General features: G+C 44.8%; 1 protein-coding gene across 1 annotated transcript; it reads right to left on the minus strand.

Moving 5' to 3' along the window:
• Window positions 1-157: 157 nt before the first annotated feature.
• On the minus strand, window positions 158-23367 carry Atp1b1 (ATPase Na+/K+ transporting subunit beta 1). Its single transcript, XM_010634008.3, has 6 exons — window positions 23308-23367; window positions 19360-19519; window positions 7969-8124; window positions 5749-5933; window positions 2493-2582; window positions 158-1365 (listed from the first exon to the last, which is right to left on the minus strand). The coding sequence occupies exons 1-6, from the start codon at window positions 23365-23367 to the stop codon at window positions 1102-1104; spliced, it is 915 nt and encodes a 304-aa protein (XP_010632310.3). The 3' UTR covers window positions 158-1101.
• Window positions 23368-23726: the final 359 nt, after the last annotated feature.

The raw sequence follows: 23726 nt of genomic DNA on the forward strand, positions 1-23726 counted from the left end.
ACTGTACTCCTGGCAATTATTACATATGTTAGAACATGGGTTTGCACTGTAGACAACATTTAACACCAGTCTATGGGGTACTGCATTGCTTTTTATAAAGTTCAAAATAAAGATTTATTTTCAAACAAGTGACTTTGGTTTATTTCATACATTACACTTTTTCTTGCAGAAAAAAATAAAATTGTACAACTGCATAAATATAAAATTCTTCCACCATGAAAATGGTTAAAACATTCATAAAGACACAGCACCAGCATGTGATGCCTCCAGAGAAAGGAAAAAAGGAAAAGAAAATGTACAAAGCAAACTAATTAGCCCTGTCATTATCCAAAGTGACAGGTGGAGCCAGACCTCAGACACAGCTTCGGAACCCACTGGAGGACCAGGGAAGAGATGTCAAGACAGCATTCAGTACAAAGCACAACACAACCCATCATCTTTTTTGTTTTTCTGTAGTGTCACTTAAAATTCAAAGGGCAGTTCCCCCATGACAGCCCACCCCCCAAGCCCCAGGAGAAAAAAAAAGTAATACCTAACATCACAGGGAAAGACTATGGAGTGTGTTAAAAATTGCTCATTGATGGGCCATTATCTTTGAAAGAGCCAAACAACAACAAAAAAGAAAAAAAAAAGAAAGTACCATGCCAGTTTTATTCCCATTGAATATTTACACCTTGGACAGCAAACCTTGCTCACATAAAGTAGAAAACAGATATGATAAAACATGGCTTGAAAAATGACCAGAGTATGCACCTATAGTACTGTACACTAAATAAAATACACAAGGCAGCAATACTTAGGGGCTGGAAACACTGCTTACTACAAGTCAGTTATGGAATCATAATTTACAGTAAAAATGGGCACGTCCCAAGGCTCAATTTTTATTTTTTTCTTTTGTCATTTACAGTAGAATAAATATTTTGTTGCTATTGCTACACTTTAAATTTACATTCTAACCTATTAAATGCAGAAAGCTAGTGTAAAGCATATAGATTAAGTGTAGGTCCCATACGTATGACAGTTTGTTCAAGACTAGTAGGTTTTTGTTTTCGTAATCTTTTAACTTATTAAATGGCTAGTGGGGAGGATTTGTGCTTGTGATCAGCTCTTAACTTCAATTTTCACATCAAAGCGTCCCTGAAAACGGTCTTTCTCACTGTACCCAATGTTCTCACCGTACGCCTTACACTCAATGCGAACTTCGGTGTCCATGGTGAGGTTGGTGAACTGTACAGCCAGCAGGGGCTGCAGATACTTGGGCTGCAGGAGTTTGCCATAGTAGGGATAATACTGCAGAGGAAAACCGGCATATCCACCCATTCCAAAGTACTCCACAGTTCCAATTTTATCCTTATCTTCTTCTCGCTAAAACCCAGAGGGAAACGCAGCATTAATGCTTCATGCACATATGAGACGAGACCCCATGGAGCATGCGCGGGCCGCTGCTGCAGGAAACAGCCTGACCCGTCTCGCTCAGACTTCCTTCCGCCAGCGCCGGAAGACCCTGGAGGAACCTGATGCCAGGGGACGAACACATATCCAGCCTGTCCCACCAGCCCGGAGAAATGGTCACAGAAGGAGGCTATTTTCATTGTGCGAATAGGGACCCAGAGACAAAGGCCCCATGAGCATTTCTCTACGCTAACACAGCCTCCTCCGCCCCGCGCCCAGCACTGCCATCGCCATGTTCTCCCTATTCACCTCTCAGGTCTTAGTTTCCTTTTTGGTGTCTGCATCAAGTAGCACCGAAGAGTCCTTTTATTCTGCCTTTTCTCTCTAATAACCGTCATCAGCTATCTCCTTTTAGATCTAGGCTGAAAACATCGTTACCTTAACCTTCCAGGTTGGTTTTTGTTGTACCGGGGATCAAACTCAGGACCACACACTTGCCAGGCAGGCATTGTGCCACTGAACTAAATAAATCTCTGGCCCGTACCTTCCATTATTTTTTAAAAGAAAGCTGTATCAAAAAAATTTAGGCCAGGCGTGGTGGTGCAGGTCTGTAATCCCAGCACTCCGGAGGCTGAGGCAGGAGGATCAGGCAGGATCGCTGTGAGTTCAAGACCAACCTGGCCTACACAGTGAGTTCCAGGGCAGTCTGAACTACATAGTGAGACCCTGTCTCAAACACCCCCCCCAAAAAAAATTTATCTGACCTCAAAAAAAAAAGCTGCCCCCAATTTTCTGACAAATGCTGTGGGCTAGGCACAATTCTGTGGGTTCGTTCACCTCTCGGTTCTATTCCAATATATTACACATTCAGGTATCTGAGTGTCTTATACCAATGGAGAAACTGACACGAGGTTTTATTCTTGCTGTATCTTTCAAAGTTACACCCACTATAGTTATAGACTTAACTTTCTGAGATTCATAAACAAAAGCAATATTTCTTGTTTGCTATATTTAAATTTTACCCCCATCTTGAAAAAGCATTGGTTCCCCCTTTCCCCGCCCCACTTTCCCACTCCCCCGGGAGCCCTAAGCGTCCTTACCTTGCCAGTGCACTGAACAGGCAGCACGTTCGGGCTGTACCTTGCCCCAGTGTACGTCTCCACAGACTCCAAGGACTCATTCTTGGGAGGCTACAGATAAAACCACCTTGGTCAGTGAGATGTACATCATTTTTTGAAGAAAAACATCGATCAGGATGAGGCAGCCAAAATAATAAAACCCATCCAGGCAGCAAAATGAATGACTCCCTCAGCCAATCTAGGAAAAATCCACCTGGGAGTGAGCTGAAGGAAAGCGAGTGCCTAAGTTTTGTGAGCGCAGCTCAGTACCCTGTGGAGCTTCTCATGGGAGCACAAGCTGGAGCCGTACTCGAGGACAATGAAAATGAGAGGCCCAATGGTAATGCTCATTGTTTCCCAATATCATAATGACAACACCGGAAAGCTGACTGATTCTTGGGCTTCCCTTCTGAGCCAGTGGTAAATAATGCCATCCTTTTCCCTTAAGAGTGCCTTCTGCAAGGTGGTTTTCCTTTCCATTTTTCATCTGCAGCGGCAGGGAGCGGGACTGCTGCCTTGTGTGGAACGTTTCTTTCTAAACCTATACAGAAAAGTTCAATATATAAAACAGGTACAGATGGTGTTCCTTAAAAGAAAGGATGAGTCCATTAAAGGATCCAGAGAACAGTCTGAAAACTAACTTGCCATGAAAGAGAGCTACCCTTCCTTCATCACTGGCTCAAATCTACCACAGAAGACGTGGTGGAGAACAGCCACTTGCTCAGGTCAACATGACATGCAAGTCTTCACACAGCAGGTCTAACATACGCCCGGTCTGAGTCTGATAAAATGCACAGTTCCTCACTCACATCAGGAAGGAATTCATATTTTGAATACTACCTTTTATTTTGGAAAATAAGAAAATGATTATCAAGAGCAGACTCTTTTGGAAGGAAAAATGCATAGTGATCTAGGAAGTCACCAGGATCTACCCTCCAAAGATGAGAACACAAGCACACCAATGAGATGCTAGGGTACGTGCCAATGCCCAAAGAGCTGGTGATCTGGGTGGGAGTGACAAATTAGAAGTGGCAACTGATAACCAAGTAGAGATCAAATGCAAAAAGTGGGGAAAAAAAGGTTGAATTCATCATTTAACAGAATATGGAGATGTGGGAAGAGGCTCTATGAGGTAGAAACATCACTGAATGTCAAAGATGAGGAATATCAAAGGCAAAGGACTCAAGAGACCAGAGATTAGCAGCTTTAGTCTTCAGCCATGCCACACTGATTCCTTTTCTTCCGAAAGAGCTGACTGGCCTTAGTGCAGTGCTCCCTAGCAATATGAGTATCAAATATAAGTATGGAATGATGGTTCTCACCATTTTTCTTCCATTATATTCTAATCTAAGTGGAAAGATTACAGATGTGGGGAGTACACTAACTTTTGCAGAAGATCCAGCCAGCCAGCCGTCTTACATTCATCCATTTTCGCCTCTGGTGGCAATAGAGACACTTTGATGCATCCTTAATAAAAGTGTTCATCTCTACATTGGTTTTCTTTTGAAAGTATTATTTATGAGTTACAAGCATTGTAGAAACAATAGCATTCAGTAGAAAACTAGTGAGCAGAAGAGCTGGATTTCAAAAGGAAATGACTTCTGGGTAACTATGGCTTCACAACTTTAAGCCCTACAGCAATGTGTATACAAGAGGATTCTGACATTTAGTCTTACAAGTAGATCAACTGTAGAATTTAGCCATCTTTACTTCCGTAGAGTTTTGAATCACTCCAGAATTGCTACATAGCTTTTATTTTGGTGCATTTAAAAATCCCACCTAGGAAATACTACAAAGTAAAAATGAAAGGAAATAGAAATTATTTTTCATGAACATTTTATCACACATTTCATCAAGGTAACTGATCCATTAATTTCTTACACTGGTTATAATTAATACTTAATTCAAAAAGAGAGAAGCATTCGTTTTTATTTATAGGCTTTTAAAAGTTCCATCCTTGGGGTTGGGGATTTAACTCAGTGGCACTGCACCTGCCATGCAAGTGTAAGATCCTGAGTTCGATCCCCAGAACCAAAAAAAAAAAATCCATCCTTTACAAATTATCAAGGTTAAGGCAACCAAACTGAACACATACACACACACACACACACACACACACACACACACACACACACAATTTGGTACCGGCGATCAAACTCAGGACCTTGCACTTGGCAAGGCAGACAGCAGAACCACTGAGCTAAATCTCCGGCCTCTAAAATTATATTTGTATCAAGGACAAAATATTCAACTCCTGAATCATACTGTTAAACAGAATTTTTTCTTTAGAATTTCATTAATAGGCAAATGAAAAATTATTATAGAATGCTTGTATTTTTTTCTCTTTCTGTAACATCAATACCAGTATTTCGCTGGCAGTTAGTATATTAAAAATAAGGTATATTTTCACTAACAAAAACAATGAAATGGGTTTGTGCCTATAACTCGGAGGACTGCAGAAAATCCCTATCAGAATTAGAAACTTGTAATGACAATGCTCACGTGATGATCAGGGAAAAAACTGCTGGCAGAAGCCCTGCTTAGAGGAGACACTGAAAGAGCTTTCATAAAAGAGAGGAAACACCAATACTTTTTTCTTCTCTTTATATATTCTTACAAAATGAGAAAATGAGCAGTTGCAATTTGAATTTGCCAGTGATCTCGGGTAATGTTTAACACTTTTAAACTGCAAAAAGCCAGCAGCGTGCTTATCAAAATTCAGCTTAGGTGTTCAATTTCTATTTTGTGCAATAAAATCATCATTCAGAAAAAAACATTTTTTTCTCTGATTACCAGCTTCTAAGACACCTGCATGGCTCCTAGAGGTCCCAAACCAGAATATGGCTGGACACCCAGGAGATTTTCTTTGGGTCTGCACAAGCTAGGCGAATCCAATCCAGATTTTAAATTTAAAAATATCCTTTTCTATTTTTACTTACAGAGTTGCCATACGATAGTAATGTCACCTGGATGTTAAGCAGAAGTATTAAGAACAGGACCATAGGGCTCATTTTAAAATTTGGCTTTGCCACTCAGTATTTTTGTAACTTTAGAAAATGAGAATGATACCCTAAACTCTATGAATTTCAGGTTAAATACAAAAATTCTGGTGTTATTCTGACGGGGGTTCAGCATGGGCCCTTAAGAGTTTCCCTATATTGTCTTCACCTATCAATTAAGTACTTCATCCAAAATGTGAACGGCTCCTCTGAACCCTGTTGCCAGAAACGTGACTTGCCTTTGGTCTGAAGCCCAGAACTCGGTTGAGCTTTATGATGATGCAGGGTTTGCCTTCTTTGTAGCCGTAACTTTCATCCTGTATTCCAGAGCAGTTTCCCAGCCAGTCAAGCCTGAACCTGCAGACTTTTCGCTCTCCCCGTTCGTGGTTAAAGTCTCCTCGTTCTTTGAGTTCACTGGGAACAGCTAAAAATACAAATAGCGTTTTTATATTGTACCATTACTTCCCTAAGCACTGCTGAGAAAAGAAAAGGAAGAGGAACTTTGTTCCTTGTCACAACTTTGTACTCTGAAGCGGCTCTACGTGCTGTGCTTCGCACATTCTAAATTAAGCAAGGATTCCCACTGTCTCTCATCTCTTCACTGAGGGTGGAAAAGCTACTTCATCAAAGGAAATAGCTGCTACATGGCCCCACGTCAAAACCCCACAGTACCTGAACCTAATAATGCACACTTGGTGTCTGGCAGTATTCTTCTTCCTCTAAATAATAATTTCTCAGCTATTCAGAAGAATGAAGGGACACTGGGCCAACACACTTCACAGACAGCATCATGTACACAGGTCAACACTGGCTTAGCTCAGGGACAGGGAAATCATAATTAGCACACAAATTAAAAAGACTGTCAATAATTTTTGAACTGGAAGGTTTCGGTTAGAATTTCTTATGGTTATGCCCCTACTGCATGTTAAACAGCAAAAGAGGGAAGAGAATCTGTTTTTTCCTCCCATTTCAACCACAATTCAAAGGATTTTGTTTTGTTTTGTTTTACTTGAATATTTACCTTTGAAAGTTGTGAATTCTTGTTTTAGGCACTTACTCAAATGAGAAATTTTTTTAGCATTTTTAAATCATACCTCATAAAAAAAGCCAGAAAAAACTGCTTCTTGGCCTTTTGGCTAAGATCAAGTGTAAAAAAGCCAGAAAAAAAGCACTAAATGAATATAGAATTCAAAGTTAAGATATAACATTCTGCAGGAAAATGATGCAAGTATTTACCTATTTCTGATAGCAGTATTAACATTTACAATTTATTGTAATTATTATTTTAACTTTTTTTTTAAAAGTTTAATATTATCCCTTTAAATGGTAAAATGCTTGAAAATTTAATACTCCCGTGAGGTTATTCACTCTTGTTATCATTTGGGCTTTTTATTTTTTATTTGGTTTTTTTTGTTGTTTTATTGTACCGGGGATTGAACTCAGGTCCTTGTGCTTGCAAGGCAGGCCATCAAACCACTGAGCTAAATCCCCAGCCCTGGGCTTTTTAAATTACTATCGCATAAGATGAAAATCTTGTTGAAATTCTGTAAGAAAAACTCACAGTGAAAATGTTTCCTTTAAATGTGTGTCTTTCCAAAATGATTTAAAATGGCAATTAGTCTAAAATTATGACCAAACTCTAGTCTTCCATATAAAGAACAGCTGGCATCATCTAGATCTAAGAGTGAGATCTTTTGCGGGTTTTTGGTAGATATAGAACATACCTGGGAAATTAAGTCTCCAGGTAACAGAGGAGGAAATGTATTCATGTCATTTACTTAATAACGTAACCCAGGGCCTCGCACACACCAGGTAGGTGTTCTGCCACAGAGCTGGGCCTAGACCTATTCTTTATCTTTCACAATCCATCTCCTTATCCATAATGCTCAGCTGCATAAGTCAGGGCCAAACAGGGCCTATAATATAAAATATGCCAGAATGTAACTCCTCCAGCAATACCAGTGTGGTGTAGCTAATTATAGGGGTCCTCATGGGTAGAAAGGGACCTGCACACTCTTTGGCAGGGAAAGATTTTAGGAGGAGGATTTGGAAAGAAGCAGTTGTACTTCTCCGTGAGTATAAGAAATAAAACTCTACCTGTGGTCTTTGGGTCTACACAGTGTCTGACAGTATTTTTAAGTGTAACACCTTTCAAAAAAAAAAAAAGAAGTATCTTCTTAATATGGCCAGAGTTCAATCTTTCAATTATTTCAGGAGTATCTCTCAATTAATAAATAACAAGTAGGAGGGCTGGGGATTTAGCTCAGTGGTTCCACCACCTGCCTCGCAAAGGGCAAGGACCCAACTTCAATCCCTGGCACCAAAAATAAATGAAATAAAATAAATAAATAAATAAATAAATAAATAAATAAAAAAATAAAATAAAATGAAAACCAAGTAGGAAATAAGAATTAGTGAAAAAGAAAAACTAGCCACAGGCATCTGCAATGACTACTTACTGCCACAGTCCTCGAAGATCATGTCATCCTTCTGGGCCGTTTCTTTGTACTTGTCCAGGAACCTCACTATGTTCAGCACATAAGCCTCGAAGCTCTTGGGGTCAGCAGGACGAAAGGAAATTTCAGTCTTTTGGATCTGAGGAACCTGCGTTAATCCTAGGCGGGGAGAAGGTTGAGAAGACAGAGAAGTCATTAGTGGGAAGTCAACTGCAATTATTTAAAAGCAGACTTTTCCTGTATAAAACATATACTTTGCTAACCCCACCTGACCGAAAGACATGGGCTAAATGCTTACCTTCCTAGTCAAATCACTCTGTGACATTTAGATTAAAATACCAAAGTATGACAATGCCTTGCTCTCGTATACCATCCAACTTCCTTCCCTCATGGTAGGCATTACCTCCATTTCATGAATAAAAACATTTCTTGCACTGAAAGACTAAGTACTTGGCCCAAGGTTGCGGAGCAGGCAGTGGAACCTGAATTCTAATTCTAAACCATGTACACAGTTTCACAAAGCCTTTTATTTTTCTAGAACCTTCATGTGCAGATTTTTTTAAAAAATGCACTGCTAGTTAGCAACACATACAAGTGGCTTTCCTGTGACATGTAATCTGTGGGCACAGCAGCCCCCTGTGTAGTACAGGTCAGTGGGTTTATAATCATTCCAAACACAATCAAGACATTTCTTTAGCTCTTATAACCTCAGGTACATCCTTGAGCCTAAACTGGACAGTTTGGGATACAGTTTGAAATACCAGTTCAAAAGTCGGAGCAAGTATGTGTGCTCTGAGTTTTCACTTTGTAAGCTCCGGGTCTTTAGTATCCAGATGGGTATTTGAACAAAACTACACAGCATTTTCCTGGAGCAATTTTGTGGGACAGCCAATCACAAATAGACTGTCAGATAAAACAGAAGATGACCCATGAAACATCAACTTTGGACAAACAATGAATAACTTCTAGGTAGGGATGTACTTCCACCAAAAAATTCAAGTTTATCTGAAATCCAACCAGGCATCCTGTCATTTTTATTTGCTACTTCTGGCAATCTGATTCAAGCTCTACTCCCAAATCTGCTATGTTGGGCCCAGAAAGTGACTGGCTCATCATAAAACTCCTGATTAGTGTTATTTAAAAATACAATGAATGTTCAAATAAATTATTACCGTATCACCATTAACTCCCCTCACTTCAAACACACTCACCCCACTATCCTTGCCATTTTCTGAAACAGTTCTGAAAGTCCTCTTTCATGAGTGTCTTTAGTTGAGCTGTTGTAGCTGCCTCAAGGTCCTGAATCAACTCAAAGTGTTCATTTTTTCATGGTCATTTTCACTCTAGGAAAGAGCCAGAAATCTCACTGTGCCAGCTCTGGTGAATAAGGTGAATGAGGATGCATCGTGATGTTTTTATCTGACAGAAATTGCCATCCACATTTTAAATTGATTCAGGACATAAAGACAGCCATGAAAAGACACTCAGAAAAAATGACTTCCAGAACCGCTTCAGAAAGCGGCAGGAACGATGGGGTGTGTTCAAGACGAGGAGTGCTGGGGGTGGCAATGTGTCTCTCACCGTAATAAACACATGCTGCAGTTTTCCTCCACCCTGTGTGCGCCCTGGTCGCTGCCCCACCACTTCCTGGTGGTCAGGACAGCACCTGCAGCACTCTCACCTGCGGGCTGCCCACAGGAAGCCTCACAGCTCCATGCCAGGCCTCACCATCTCCCAGGATGCCACGAGGGGCTCTCTCCTGCAAGCGCTGTGAGACTGCTAAGTGCCCTAGGTTTAGAACCACTGTTCTCAGAATTCGAATCCAAAAGTGAATAAAGTGTGACACAGATATGACAACAATCAACGCTTAAAGGGGAAGAGGTTACCAGAGGATATGAAATAGTCAAAAGCAGCATTTGCTGAGTTTTTGAACCGCATCGAGGGGGAGATGGACTCCATGGCTGGTGTTTTTTCTCGTGACTGAAGGCAGCCCTGAGGTTCCAATATTAAATAAAGTGGGCTCTATGAACAAGCTTTTCCAAGGACACAGTGTCCTAGGGAAATGGAAGGGACAGAGGTGAAGACAAGGAAGGGAACACGTGAGTGGACAGAGGAGGCAGAGAAGCACTCGAGGCAGAGACTTTAGAAGTGACGGTGCACACCTACAACCCCTGAACTCAGGAGGCTGAGGCAGGTTCAAGGCCAGCCTGGGCTATATAGTTCAAGGCCAGGCTGAACTAACAGCGAGAACCTGTCTCAAAAAAACCAAAAAGGAATCATCTCAAAAAAAAGCTGAAGTGGAACTGGAGGAACAGGGCGAAGAAAAGCTGTCAACTGTCATGGAAATTAATCTAAGGGGAAGTAGAGCATAAAAAGCCCTTCAATTTAATATAAACAAAGGTTAGCACATTTTTCAAAGTTCACAAACCATGGAAAATTGTTGCTAGTTCTACAGCAATTTAAATATATCCTGAACAATCTTTCTCCATGTTAACTTAGAAAACTGGCATTACGATCATGTGTACTGCACAGAAATAATAAGAGTAAAAATGACAAGGATCTGCAGAAATAAGCTCCCCTGAAGACTGCAGTGTGTGAACTGGGGTACCCCTGAGATGCACAAGGCCACTAGGGCGGTCACTGGTCATTCCTGGCTGGAACTGTAAATAAGACACTAAGTCAAGGCGACCTGCCTGGGTCTTGGGACAGAACAGGGGAAGGCCGAGAGCCAGGGCTCACTAAACTCAGGACAGAGTCTGCCTAGAACCACCCTCGAGTCAGGAGGAAGAATGGAACCTTGAGTGGAGTCCTGCTTAAGGGGCCACTGGATGACAAATGCTCTGCACCCGTCAGGCAGGAATGGACACCACAAAGCCCTATAGATGCAGAGGTGAAGAGAAAGAGGAGTGGCAGGCAGCTAAGAGGGCAATTAAGGAAGGAGACTAAATGCAGCAACCAGAGTAGCCTCACTGGCTGACTATCAGTGCTGGAGCAACAAGAACCCAAGCTGCGGGCCATCAGAGTGGCTGATTAAAAAAAACCAAACCATTGCCGGGGATTTAGCTCAGTGGTTCTGCTGCCTGCCTCACAAACTCAAGGACCAGAGTTCGATCCCCGGTACCAAAACAAACCACTAACAAGATAGGAGAGCCCAGTGTGACATATGGAGGGTCTGAAAGATTTCTTTCCATCGGAAAGAGGAAAGTGACCCTAGAAGGCCACACTGAGAGCTCATGATTAATTGCAAACTGAGTGTCACGCGTCTGCTCTGGCTGCTTGTGCTCTTGGGCCACCAGAGGTACCATTTCTTTGAAGTGTGAATGAGGAATAGTGATGCTGCTTATCGGATGCTTCCAGAGAGCAAAGGAGAGCAGCGTGGAGGCGGGATTATGGGTTGGGCTTCTGTTCCCTCAGACACCAGGGAGGCAACACACATCAGCTCCTCTGGCTCATCTCTGCAGTGCACTTTTCCGCAGCCCAGCAGCCAGTGATGCTAACTCTCAGCCTCCCTTCTCAGTGACACCTGTCACCAGCCACCTGGGATCAGATTCATGGGAGGGGCAGGGGTTACATGCAGGGCTGCCACTGACCCAGATGGGAGGGATTCAGGTCAGCACCCCTGGTCTTGTGTCTCTAGACAAGGCCGGTAAGAGATGAAATCAGCTCATGAGATCACACTGATCCCCCCCAAAGCCCAAGTCCTTCACAGATCGAAGTAAGCCCAGCTGAGTCCATATGACACTGTGGTAGAGACACTGAGGGTGCCTGAGAGTCCTGAGTGTACTCAGTGAGCAGGAAATAAAGCACCGGCTCTTAGGCTCCTGCGACCTGCCCTGCCAGATGAGGTATGGAGCCTGGCGGAGGGTGTGGAGCAGCTCAGCCATGCTTGTTCTGCAGGCTGACATCATCGTCTGCAGTCTCTGAGCGTCCTAAAAGGTGGCGACACAAGCCTTAGTGGACACCCGTTTAAGATACCCAACCTCCAATCCATCTGTTGCTCCAGAAAGCTATGAATGATCTGGGTTTAGGCTGCACACTATGCTCCTGCAGACACTCACTGGTGCACTTGCATCAGCATGTACAGAAGACATCCAGGAGGCCAGGGGCCACTACCACTCTGGTCTGCTCTTCTGCTGTCCTCCCTCATGGGCCCAGAAGGTCTGTCCACCTTACATCCAGCATCTCTGCCCATGGCACGATGGCCTGTGACTTTCTCCTCCTGGAAGCTAGAGATCACGCCCCCACCTGTCCTGTTCCGGACGTCTTGATCAGGAGAGACTGATGATCTTTTTCCAAAACATCAGGAAACCGTCTATCCTTCAAAGGAATTTCTCTACACCAATCAGATACTCACATGAGGCAAACCAAAGAGCCTTGGAAAGAGGCCTGAACCCTGTACATCACTTCAGGCCACAGGCAAGAAGAGATACAAAGGAACAGAAATGGACTTGGCAACTTTATCATATCGAATCCACATTCCGATTCCTCAACTCTGACACTCCCCCAGGGTTACTGAAGTCCCACCTTGCCAGCCGTGGCATTCTCATCAGCTGTTCACACGCTAAACTGGATGCAGTGGGCTCCTCCCCGCTATTCCCCACCCCTTGGAGGCGCTAGTAATACCCTGGAACAAGGGCGAGCTTTGTGTGCGATGGTAACTCTCAGAGGCCAAAGATAGCAGAACACCCAATCACTTGTGGTTTCAAATTATATTCCAGGAAACAAGTCTAACCTTTTGCCTCGCCAGTTTTCTGAACTTGAGTTTATATAAACCAGGCCCAGTTCTACACAGCTTTATTCTGATTGGACCATTTGCCTTCACTACACATCATTATGTAATAAATTCACCTGCAAGGACTGAAAATAGTCCTTGAGATTTTTGTTTGTCTGTTTACGGGCTCTCAGTACATTGTCCAGGCTGCTCCTGAACTCCCCCCATTTCACCGTCTTGAGGAGGCAGGACCGTAGGCATGTGCCACCACCCCTGGCCACTGAAATTGTAATGTTTCCTTTTCAACTTTATGTAAGATTTAACTTAAAAATAAGTAAATAAATAAATAAAAACCTCTGGTTTCACACTTGCTTTCTGGAGACAAGCAACAGCCTTTCCCCAGTGTCCCTATTTCCTGAGATACAGGTAGGAAAATACCTCCCATGCCTTAGTTGGTGTTCACTGCAGAAGAGGAAACAGATAAGAAAAAGAGCAAGGGAAAGGAAGGACAGAAGAGACTTTTTATTAAGAAGTATTTTCTTTCCAATTAGCAAGTTTGTGACTTCTCAACCCTCCTGGGAGCGGGAAGCACTTAAACTAGCGTGCAGCCATTTTAACCTTGCAGCAGATGTTCACACGAAGACGCCCAAAGCACAGCTGCTTGTACCCGTCATTTAATGCAGCTGGTGAACGAGCCCAATACCCTAAACAGGTGTCACTTTCCACAGGCACTTCCAAGAGGTGCCCATCTGACTGTCACTAAAATAAAGTATCCGAGGCAGTGATCTGGATATGACTTAAATCACACACACACACACACACACACACACACACACACACACACACACACACACACACACACACACACACACACACACACACACACACACACACACACACACACACACACACACACACACACACACACACACACACACACACACACCCATCTCCCCTTTAAATGCCACTCTGTATACACTGCTTCTTGATTTCCTTATTTTTATTTTACCATACATCAACTCACCTAACAAAAGGGTTAGTGTCAACTCACCTAACAAAATAACAAAACTGAAAACAAAGGGAAAAGATGCCTGTGTGTTTTCTGGAAACGACCTGCCTCTGACTCACCCCTTCTGCTCAGGGTCAGCCTGTGACTCCTGGTAATAAACGTCCCTGCCTCAGGCCAGGTGATGCCCTACATCCCCTCAGAAGCTTGGGTGCTGCACAACTGCCTCTACAGTCCAATTAAGTATCCTTTCTCCTTCCTAAGCCAAAGGCCCTTCTCCATTTATGGAATTACAGAGGACCCTTGACTTACAAACTCGATCAGTTCCTGAGAGCCGGGTGTAACTCAAGTTGGTTGTAAATCAATACAGGTGAGATGTGGATGTTTACCTGGGTGGATAAATCTTCCATTGACCTAATTAACCCACACTGTTTGGATGCCAGTCCAAGGTTGTAACTTGAGGGTCCACTCAGACCTTTCCTTATAGTAACACATTTATCTTCAGGAGAGAAGAGGAATAACTATTTAATTTGGATGATCCGTCTTTAAAGCACATGCAATTTGACGGGGACATTGTGTGTGACATATTTCATACTCATAATGTTTGTCCCTAATACAAAAGGAAAATACAGGCAGATAAATCCTAGTATTTTACAATAATGCCTTTTTTTTTTAAGGTAAAGAATGAACACTACGTTTTTGTCTTGTCTCAATACAAAATGTAACACTAAACTAATTAAGGTAAGGTCCTGAAATGAGAAAGCATGAGGCTAACGCTCTTTCCACGGCCATCCTCCAGGCTACAGGCCTGTCCTTGGTTGAGCCACCCTGGCCCCGGGTCACTGCCTCGTCTGCTACCTGGTCCTAGAGGTCTCTGCTCTGCTTAGTCATCTCCAAATGCATTCAGGAAGTGCGACAGGGTCAATCCTCCTGCCTCAGCCTCCCAGGTGTGCACCACCATGCCAGCTTTCCAGGACAGAATTTTAAGTTTTTCATTAGACTTCCTGTGTCCCCAACAGGTGACTTATGCGGTGCATCTTGTCGCTGCAAAGAACCCTGTTCTGTGGAAGCCAGAGTTCCCTGTCCGGCCTTTCCCAAACCACAGGCCAGACAGCAGCTTCTGGAAACCAAAACAGGCACCAAAGCCAACTCATCCCGAGCCTCAAACTCTGGGAAGAGGTTAGCAGGATCCAGCTGAAGGCAGGAGAGGGAAAGAAGAGTTTGCCACTGAGATTGTCCACCGAGGGGTTCTAACAGCAGACAGCAGAAAAACACCTCTTAAGTACTTTGAAATAATCTCCCTCTCAACCTGTGAGTGAGAGAAATACAAGTATAATGAAGCTTGGGAAAAAAAACAAGCTTTTCTGAGCCTGCCATAACGACTTCTCAGGGATCTCACTTAAGTGGGCTGGGATGTGCTGGCTTGAACCCTGAGGTGCTTGGAGACGAGGTCTTTCCCTCTCACATGCGCTGAAACTGAAATGACCCACGATGCCAGTGCGGGCTGCCAGTCTTGGTCCAGGCTGCTCCCTGCCCTGACTCTGGTTACCACCGTGCCAGGTGTATGACACTTCTGCAGTGAGATCTGTCAGCAAGAGCGAAACAGAAAGCCACCCACCCACACCCGGCAAGGCACAGTGGGGACACGTCACATCTGCTCGGCAGGAGTCCCCTACCCGGGCAGGACAGTCACCTTCCAATCACTGCAGCTTCTCAGCGAGTCCGAGGGGGTGCAGGGAGGGTGGCAACAGACAGATGACTCACGGCCAGGCAGTGCTGGGGCCTGATGAAAGCAGAGCGCACCTGGGTGCATGGGGAGTGAAGCGAGCACGGTGTGTGCGCCCGTCCAGCCCTCCTCGCCCCGGTCCAGCTGTGTGGACACATGGCTGCTGACCACCACGGCGGACTTCTGAGACCTCTGGCTGACAGCCTAACCTGCCAACAGTACAGGTCCTCGAGAGATTGTAGGACAAATACCGTGCTGGTCAAAGTCACGTGAGATTCTTTTCCAGTGTGTTTCCTAACCCAACATTTCCCGAGGGCTTTGCGTCGAAAGCTAAGGTTTTATCTACTGAGGCTATATCCTGCTGCATTATCCAAAGCTCAGTCTGAAAATTCAGCATCCAAAATGGGGCTAGAAATAATAGAGGTTGCTTTCAACAGCTACCCTTAGTTAATAATGACAACTATAGAGTAGTATTTGCTTTATTCATTTATCACCGCACTGACTCGGCATGGGATATTAACTCCCATTTAATAGATGAGAAAACTAAGGCCTGGTGTGGTTAAGGAGCACTGGAGTGGTGGGCGGAAACCACATCCAACACCAAAGTCCCTGCTTTTCCTTCTCAGGTCAACCTGACCCTGAACGTGTATGTAATAGGGCTCAGGGGCTGCTTCCATATTTAGGTGAGGCTACATAAATCAATCATTTCCTAGCTACGAAAATAGCACTTTTGTTTTGCTTGTTTGTTTCTTTTTTAGCTTTTTTTTTTGAGACAAGGTCTCACTGTATAGCCCAGGCTGGCCTAAAACTCCTGACAATCCTCCTGCCTTAGCCTGCTGAGAAAATAGCAATTGAATATATCTGAACTTGGTATCTCAGCTGAGACTTCACCTTCTCCCTTGTTCTAATACCTCACAGCAGTGACACCGTATAAGGAACATCACACACACCACTGCCACTAAGCACAAGGTCCAGAAACCGTGTTCTCGAGTTGTTGTTTTGTGGGATTTTTTTTTTTTTTTCCAATTTCACTTCCATTTTGCAGCTCCGTCCTCTCCGTGACTCATGTTTGGCCCTTCCCTCATTCAGAGCACTAGTACTGACCTTCAGACCCAAGCGCACACCACTCAACTGCCACTGTCTCATCTGGCCACGTTCACACACAGACCGAATGTGGAGCGGGCACTCAGAACCCAGTGGCCGTCTGCATTCACACCTCAAGATTCATAACAGCGTGTGGTAAGCCCTGTCATCCTTAACGACGCAGGCTTTCACACGTCCTAGCTGCATCTGATGTACAATTTTCTCCCCCAGACATGGAGATGGAACCCAAGGCCTTTGCCACTGAGCTACATCCCCAGCCCTTTCTTAAACTGTAAGGCAGGGTCTCACTAAGTTGCTGAACTGCCCAGGACACAAACTTCCCATCCTCCTGCCTCAGCTTTCCAGGGATTACAGGCCAAGTACCACCAACCAAGCCCAGGTCAATTTTCTGTCATTAACCATTATAAAAACAGAAGCTTAGAGACAGTAAAGTGAAGTCAATAACCTGTTGAGATTTTCTTCCATGCATTTGCTCAGTGAGCACACTTAAGGAATTGGTACTATCTCTCCAGAATATGAACTTGTAACGTCAGCTCCAGCAGATGCCAACGCAGGGAGGGTCCAGGAGGGGTCCTGAGGCCCTTGGGAACCACCTAAGGGCTGTGCTTCTTGGGTCCAGCACTCTCTAACCTAACTGAAAGTTATCATTATCATCAAATGAATGTCAAATCGCTTGATAGAGACACAGAAAAACCGGACAGGGAGGGGGTTCTAGGCCCTCCTGATAATGCAACAGTTAAGGAAAAGGAAGATATAGGGAAAACACCAGGATAGTACACAGAGGAGACAACAGGGGACTGAAGACTTCTGTGACTCAGACCAAAGGATAGGAGTGCATATTTCCAAGATGAGCCACTAGCATTCCTTTGGAGAAGTGAGGGTTTGTCAGGTCAGTCCAACTGCCGAGAGCACACTAAATATAGGTACTAAGAACATGTCTTTTGGGAAGGGGGGCTGGAAGAAGCGGGTGTGGAAAGCACAGGGTGCCTCAGATGGTCAAGGCAAGGTCATCTGCAAATTCTCACTTTCACAGCTGGGCCCTTGGGCCATTTATTGTCAGAGGAGAAATTTCCCTGTCATTAGGGTATGGAGAAAAATCTGTTATTTTATTAAAGAGTGGATCTTCAAAGTTTATAGAGTAAAGGTCTGTTTTTTTAAAAAATCTGGGAAATGAAAGAAAATATTTGACTATACAGTCATCTTTGGCTCTGAGTGAAAGCATTATAAATAAAACATCATGATTGAAGGGTAACTTTGAAGTGGCAAAACAAAAACAAAAGATCAATACTATATTACTACTATTAATGCTACTATAAAAATTCTAACAGAAGAGGACACGAAAGGACAAATTATGCTTTATTGTCACAGAAGCCCATGTAAAATACATTTGCTTAAGGTCCTGACTTTCTCTGCACGTGGGAATCCTTGCTTCAACCCCCCACAGACCCACTTTTATGGGGGATGTAGCTGCTGGAAACTGGATTATGAAGCAAGCTTGAGTCATTTTATATACTTACGTGTCTTAGTTTTCCACTTCTCACCTAAATTTCCTGGGCAGTATCTGGGGTTTTTCTTACAGGTTAAGATTATCTGAGTTAGGAATGTTGCCACCTCCACCTTCTGAAGACTTTCGTATTTCCTACAGGGAGTCAGGCTTGACCATGCACGTGGTTTCAAGATGGCCCCCCACATACAGCTGTCATTAAACCAGTGCCACAGGGAAAACAGAGAGGGAGGGAGTCACTGGCACCCTCCCCGCCAGCAGCCTCAAGGTCATCTACAGAGGGGAAACCGGAGATTATGCAACACTCCCCCATTGGGATCCTCCAGACAATTTTTACAAGAGTCAGAGAGTAAACTCATGTTTACTGCTGTCCCTGTTACCCCAGGGACAATGACAGTGGGCCTTCCACACATCATGTGACTTGTATGGACACCCAAATCACAGAAGACTCCTGTGGAAGTTTATATTTTCCTCTTTTGGGGAAGAGGGTCACTGAGGATTAAACCCAGGGTCTTCACACTGAGCTATATGCCTAGTCCCTTTTTAAATTTTTTATTTTGCGACAGGGTCTTGCTAAGTCACTAAATTGCTCATGCGAGGCTCAAACTTGTGATCTTTCTGCTTCAGCCCACCAGAGTGCTGGGACTGTGGGCCTCCACCACCATACCTGGTGGTACTTTGTGTTTTCTATGATAATCTTTCTGTTCTCTTAAGTTTTTAGAACAGAAACACTTAAATCTGCAAACAGGGTTCCCAAAGCAAGTAAACGGGGCTCGTTAAACAAACAGATGTAAATACTGAGAAGTACAGTGACTTTGTTCAAGGTCAAACTGCAAATCAATGGCAGGTGGGAGAAAGGACCCCTGCAGTCCAGCTCCCCTCCCTGCACACAGCTGGCCTGTTACAGAGCTTCTAGTCATCCCTAAAAATAATTTAACTTTTAAAAATGGGAACCAAACTGCCTTTTCTACAAGATTCATGAGTCAGCCCCTCAGGAGAGTGAGGTGTGGGGGTGAAAGCTGGCAAGGCCCCAGTGATCCTACTAACTGGGTCGATGGGGCACTAGGGGCCAGAGCTGGTGAGAGGCAGGAAGGGGCAAGGACTAGCCTGTCACCCTCCCTCCAGAGCTGTGCAAATAAGACATCTCTAATCCCAGGAGTTCCGCCTGCAATGCGGGCAGGAGGCTTGGCTGCAACTGAGATAATTTCCTATTTTTCTTTTCTATGCTGGGTTGAAAACTACATTGCAGAACAATTTTCAAAGGTGCCCCCCATGACCAGTTGAAAAAGGGACATACATCCCTGCTACCTCTGGAGGAACAAAGCCTGTTTCTGTGGATTTACCTGGCGGGGCCACCCGGTCCTGGTAGGTGGGCTTCAGTTCACTGATGGTCAGCAGCATCACCTGGATGGTTCCGATGAAGATGCCAGCCAAGCAGCCGTAAAATATCACGTAGAACAGGAGGATCTTAACTACGAGGAGAACACAGGCACAGGTGTGATGGGGTCACACGTGCACACACGCCAAGTCCACCCTTCCCGGGAAGGAACAGGGCTTCTTCTGGCAATACTGCCTGGGAGAGTGAACCTCACTCTCGTCTGGAGGTTGGAGGTGGGGAAAGGTTCAAATACAATCAAGATTCTGTTGGAAATAAATTTATTCCCTCAAGGAATAAATAAATAAGATCACCAGAAAAAAAACTAAAGCCATGTTTGAGTGCTTATGCAATACATTTAAAATATAACAACACAGTCCCTTGGAGGCATATTTTCCTTGCTTGCTTATCCCCTGACACTAATACTGTGATCCGGGCTCTGCTGCTTCTCCATTTGCTTAAGTGCTTGAGAGTGTTTATGCCAGGATGGGTGAGAAAGCAATGAATGCAGAGAAACTGCTCTCCTCTCTACTACCAATCTACCTTTATTGTGTATCACTGGCTGAACACTGCTTTTTCATGGGGAAGGGGCGCATTAAGCAAACAAAGCCAGGAAATCCTACATAAAACTGACCCACACATTTCTCGTTTCATCTCCTGACTGGCACCAGAGTCATGACTGACAGAACAGAGGATGGAGTAGTTGACAGTGGTGTCGGGGGGTGGCTGGTAGACTCAAATGGGCTATCAGTTACTGGTTTACCAGGATTATCTCCCAGATTAGCCAGGGTGGCAGGATGTACTAGGCACTGCCTGGCAGTCCTGTTGGCCAAACAACTCGATGTGAATGCAAAAGTGGAACAAGCCAGCGGTATGGGACGCAAGGTATGGACGTAAGGTGTGGACGAAAAGGCAAGACTGCCCCAAGGAGACCTAGGTTACCACCAAAAAGGTCCACATCTCACAAATTCAACACCAAGGGCCGTAGGGCAAAGCCACAGAGTAAAAAAGTACCCCTGAAAAGAAAGTATACTAGTGCGGGGGAGGGGCAGGGTGGGCACAGGATTGTGGGAATTTGCCAGGCACCCCGCAGCCCAACTCCCCAGTCAGGGAGAATTCGGGACAAACACGCTGTAGGGTTGTTAAAAACAAGCAAAACACATAAAAGCCACCACACACATGATTAAGAGTAATCCCTTTTCAGCTCTACTAAAGAACAAATAAAGGAGCAAAGGCAAAAGCCAAGACAAGGAAGACTGAAAGGTTGCATAATACAGAGCTACAGAGCTGCCCGGCTGGATGGCTCTCTGCGGCAGGACAAGGGTTAAGTGCTGCATTCTGTAACCAGGCAGCAGTAGGCAAATGGCAAGGCCATGACGTCAAGAGATCTGGAAATTTTTTCCAGTGAATGCCCCGAAGAGGTGCAAGAGTTGGTACAACACAGTTAGCCAGAGAACTCCCGCAGCCCAGATTCACAATCTCTTCCTTCCCTATCTCCTCTTGGTGCTCTTAGCTTAAATCACATTTGTGTCTTCTCATAACTCCTATTTCCACAATCCTTGGACTCCAAATACCTACTTCTAACAACGTGGGAAGCTCATCATTGAGGCTACCCTTTAAAATACAAATAGAGCAACGGAAAAATTATTTTACAAACACAATGATTAAATTCAAGAATTCACAGCCCTCCCACCCTACCCACTGGACACCCTAAAAGAAGGGAGGAATTTTCCTCTGCAAAATGTTACTGAGAAAAATCTCCCGATGGTTACTCTGTGAGGTCACCTGCTTGCGGGTGTGGCGGTCCTATGAGTGGGCTCTCTCAGACACAGGACACCAGGGGCTGTTCCAAAAAAAAAAGAAAAAAGCTGGGAGAGAAGTCACACTGACTACCTGGGTGGCACGATGGAGGAGTAGGTAAGCTTCAGAGGCATTTTCCCTTTGAAGCAATTTTTCCTTCCTTTGTAGAAAATAAGTAACATAGAGGTTTTCAATTAGCAAAAAAACTGTACCCTTCAAAGGGTCACAGGAAGAAAAAAAAAGGTATCTGGGCCCAGTTGTAAATATAAAACACCACCAATGCCTGTATTAACTTGATAAAAAGGTAGAAAGCACAAAGTGGTTTGTATGTTATGGTTTCTCCACCAGGTGACAGGCTCGAGTCTCCTGCATCCATCTTGGTTCAAGAAAAAAATCTACCTATAAGCAAAACTGAGCCAAGGGCATTTTGCCCTCGTCCCAAGGGCATCCATGTTGGGCCCAGAGATGGAAAGGGGGCATCTTATCCCTGAGAGACAGCCATTGCTGCCACTTTCTCTGCCTAAGAAAGGCTCTGTCATTCCTCACAATACCAGGAAGGAGCAGATATGTTAGCACAAAACAAAAACCTGCATTTTTAGTCCATCACCTGCACCTTGGAAAATGGGAGGAAAGAAAAAACATCTGCATTCATAAATCAGCGTGTTGGTACTTTGTGGGATGGGACATCAAGACACAGACATTTACCCTCCTAGTCACGAAGGTGCTGCTTCATTAAATCTAGGCTTAAAGAACGACCTGTTCAAACTGCCTTACCCTCTAAAACAAATATTATCTTAAGAAGCATGGAATTGGAATGAGGAAAGAAATCCATTTATGATGGGAAAAACACTAGAGGGAAAATTACACAATGCATCTGGGGTTCATGCAGCCACTGGCCGGGAGACCTGGTGCACCCCGAGACGTGGAGCGGGTCAGACCACCAGGAACAGAAGCCCCAGCTGACCAGGCAGGAGGCCCTGTTCCGCAGTGCACCTCTGGGCCTCACTCAAGTTGCAAGGAGTTGCTAGGCAATGCCCACAGCCGGGAGCTTTCTCACCCTGCACACCTCACAGTCCTTCAGGTTTTCCCTTCCATATTAAGGAGGCACCGGGAACCCTTATGCCTAGGATCATAACCTCAACCAGTCTCCCCAAAATAAAATGAAAGACAAATAAAAAGCCATTACTCTAACAAACCCTATTTCCCATGGCTCAGGGATACCTGTGCCTCCCTGTACCACCAGTGAGGCCTCACCTTGACTAACCTTGATGTGTGATGCATTATTAACCCTTTACTTCTCAGTCTTGAGAGACTCACTACAGGCTGCATTTTTTTTTCTTTACAAAAATCATATATTCCAGCTTCTTCCATTTCAAAATGTCAGCCAAGCACTATTTCCCTGACTCATTCTTCTACTGATTCCCACAGATCCTCACAAACAGGAACAGTGCAGCGGCCCCTCGTCAGGGTTCTCTTAGCGACTGCGGGGGGTGGTGGCGGTGGTGAGGAGGAGGAGGAGGAGGAGGATGAAGATGGTATTGGAGGAGGAGAGGGCAGCGATGCAGCATGGGGGAGGGAGTTCCCTCCCTCCTTTCTGCAGTCACGACTCACAGATTTGCCTACAACTCTGCCCTTCAGAATGACCTTTAAAAAAAAAAGGCATCCTTCCGGGATAGGGAGAAAAAAAACCAGTAAGGTATCTAATTTTCAATGGAGTGGGGGAGTCCAGCCAACGAAGCAACAGGCTGCACAAAATCTCCTAAGACTGGCTGTTTCTACATTTGTGTGGTGAGGAGGAGGAGGAGGAGGAGGATGAAGATGGTATTGGAGGAGGAGAGGGCAGCGATGCAGCATGGGGGAGGGAGTTCCCTCTCTCCTTTCTGCAGTCACCTCTCACAGATTTGCCTACAACTCTGCCCTTCAGAATGACCTTTAAAAAAAAAAGGCATCCTTCCGGGATAGGGAGAAAAAAAACCAGTAAGGTATCTAATTTTCAATGGAGTGGGGGAGTCCAGCCAACGAAGCAACAGGCTGCACAAAATCTCCTAAGACTGGCTGTTTCTACATTTGTGCTGTGGACAGTATTTATTACGCTCATCCTTGACTGTCATCAAACCAAGCTACTGAACTGCTGCACCTGTCCATGGAGACCTTGGAAACAATCGAACTTGGCCATGTTTCCGGTCATGGGTCAGGCTCACGAGTCCGGACAGGGAGCCTGTCGGGCCATTTCTGGGTTGTGATGACTCCAGCCACGGCCGCAGACCACAGGACAGATGCTATGGCACACGGCCTCGCCCGCATTCCACCCAACCTCCGGAGCTTCCCCTCGCAGCTCCAAACCTCACGTTTGAGGACCTGGGATGTGGCCACAGGGAGAGATAGACCTAGGCTCCCCGAGCCTGGGCTTCCCTGGGAGAAAGGGCTCCGAAGCCCACAAGGAGCGGAGAACGCAGCGCTGCACACATGGCTCCTCCCGGCGCCCCCGGCCTGGGGACCCCGCCGCGCCCCGAGCCGACCCGGGACTTACACCAG

This window comes from Fukomys damarensis, unplaced genomic scaffold (assembly GCF_012274545.1).
Source record: "Fukomys damarensis isolate Sample0158 unplaced genomic scaffold, DMR_v1.0_HiC HiC_scaffold_19, whole genome shotgun sequence".
In the NCBI taxonomy this organism is placed as follows: Eukaryota; Metazoa; Chordata; class Mammalia; order Rodentia; family Bathyergidae; genus Fukomys; species Fukomys damarensis.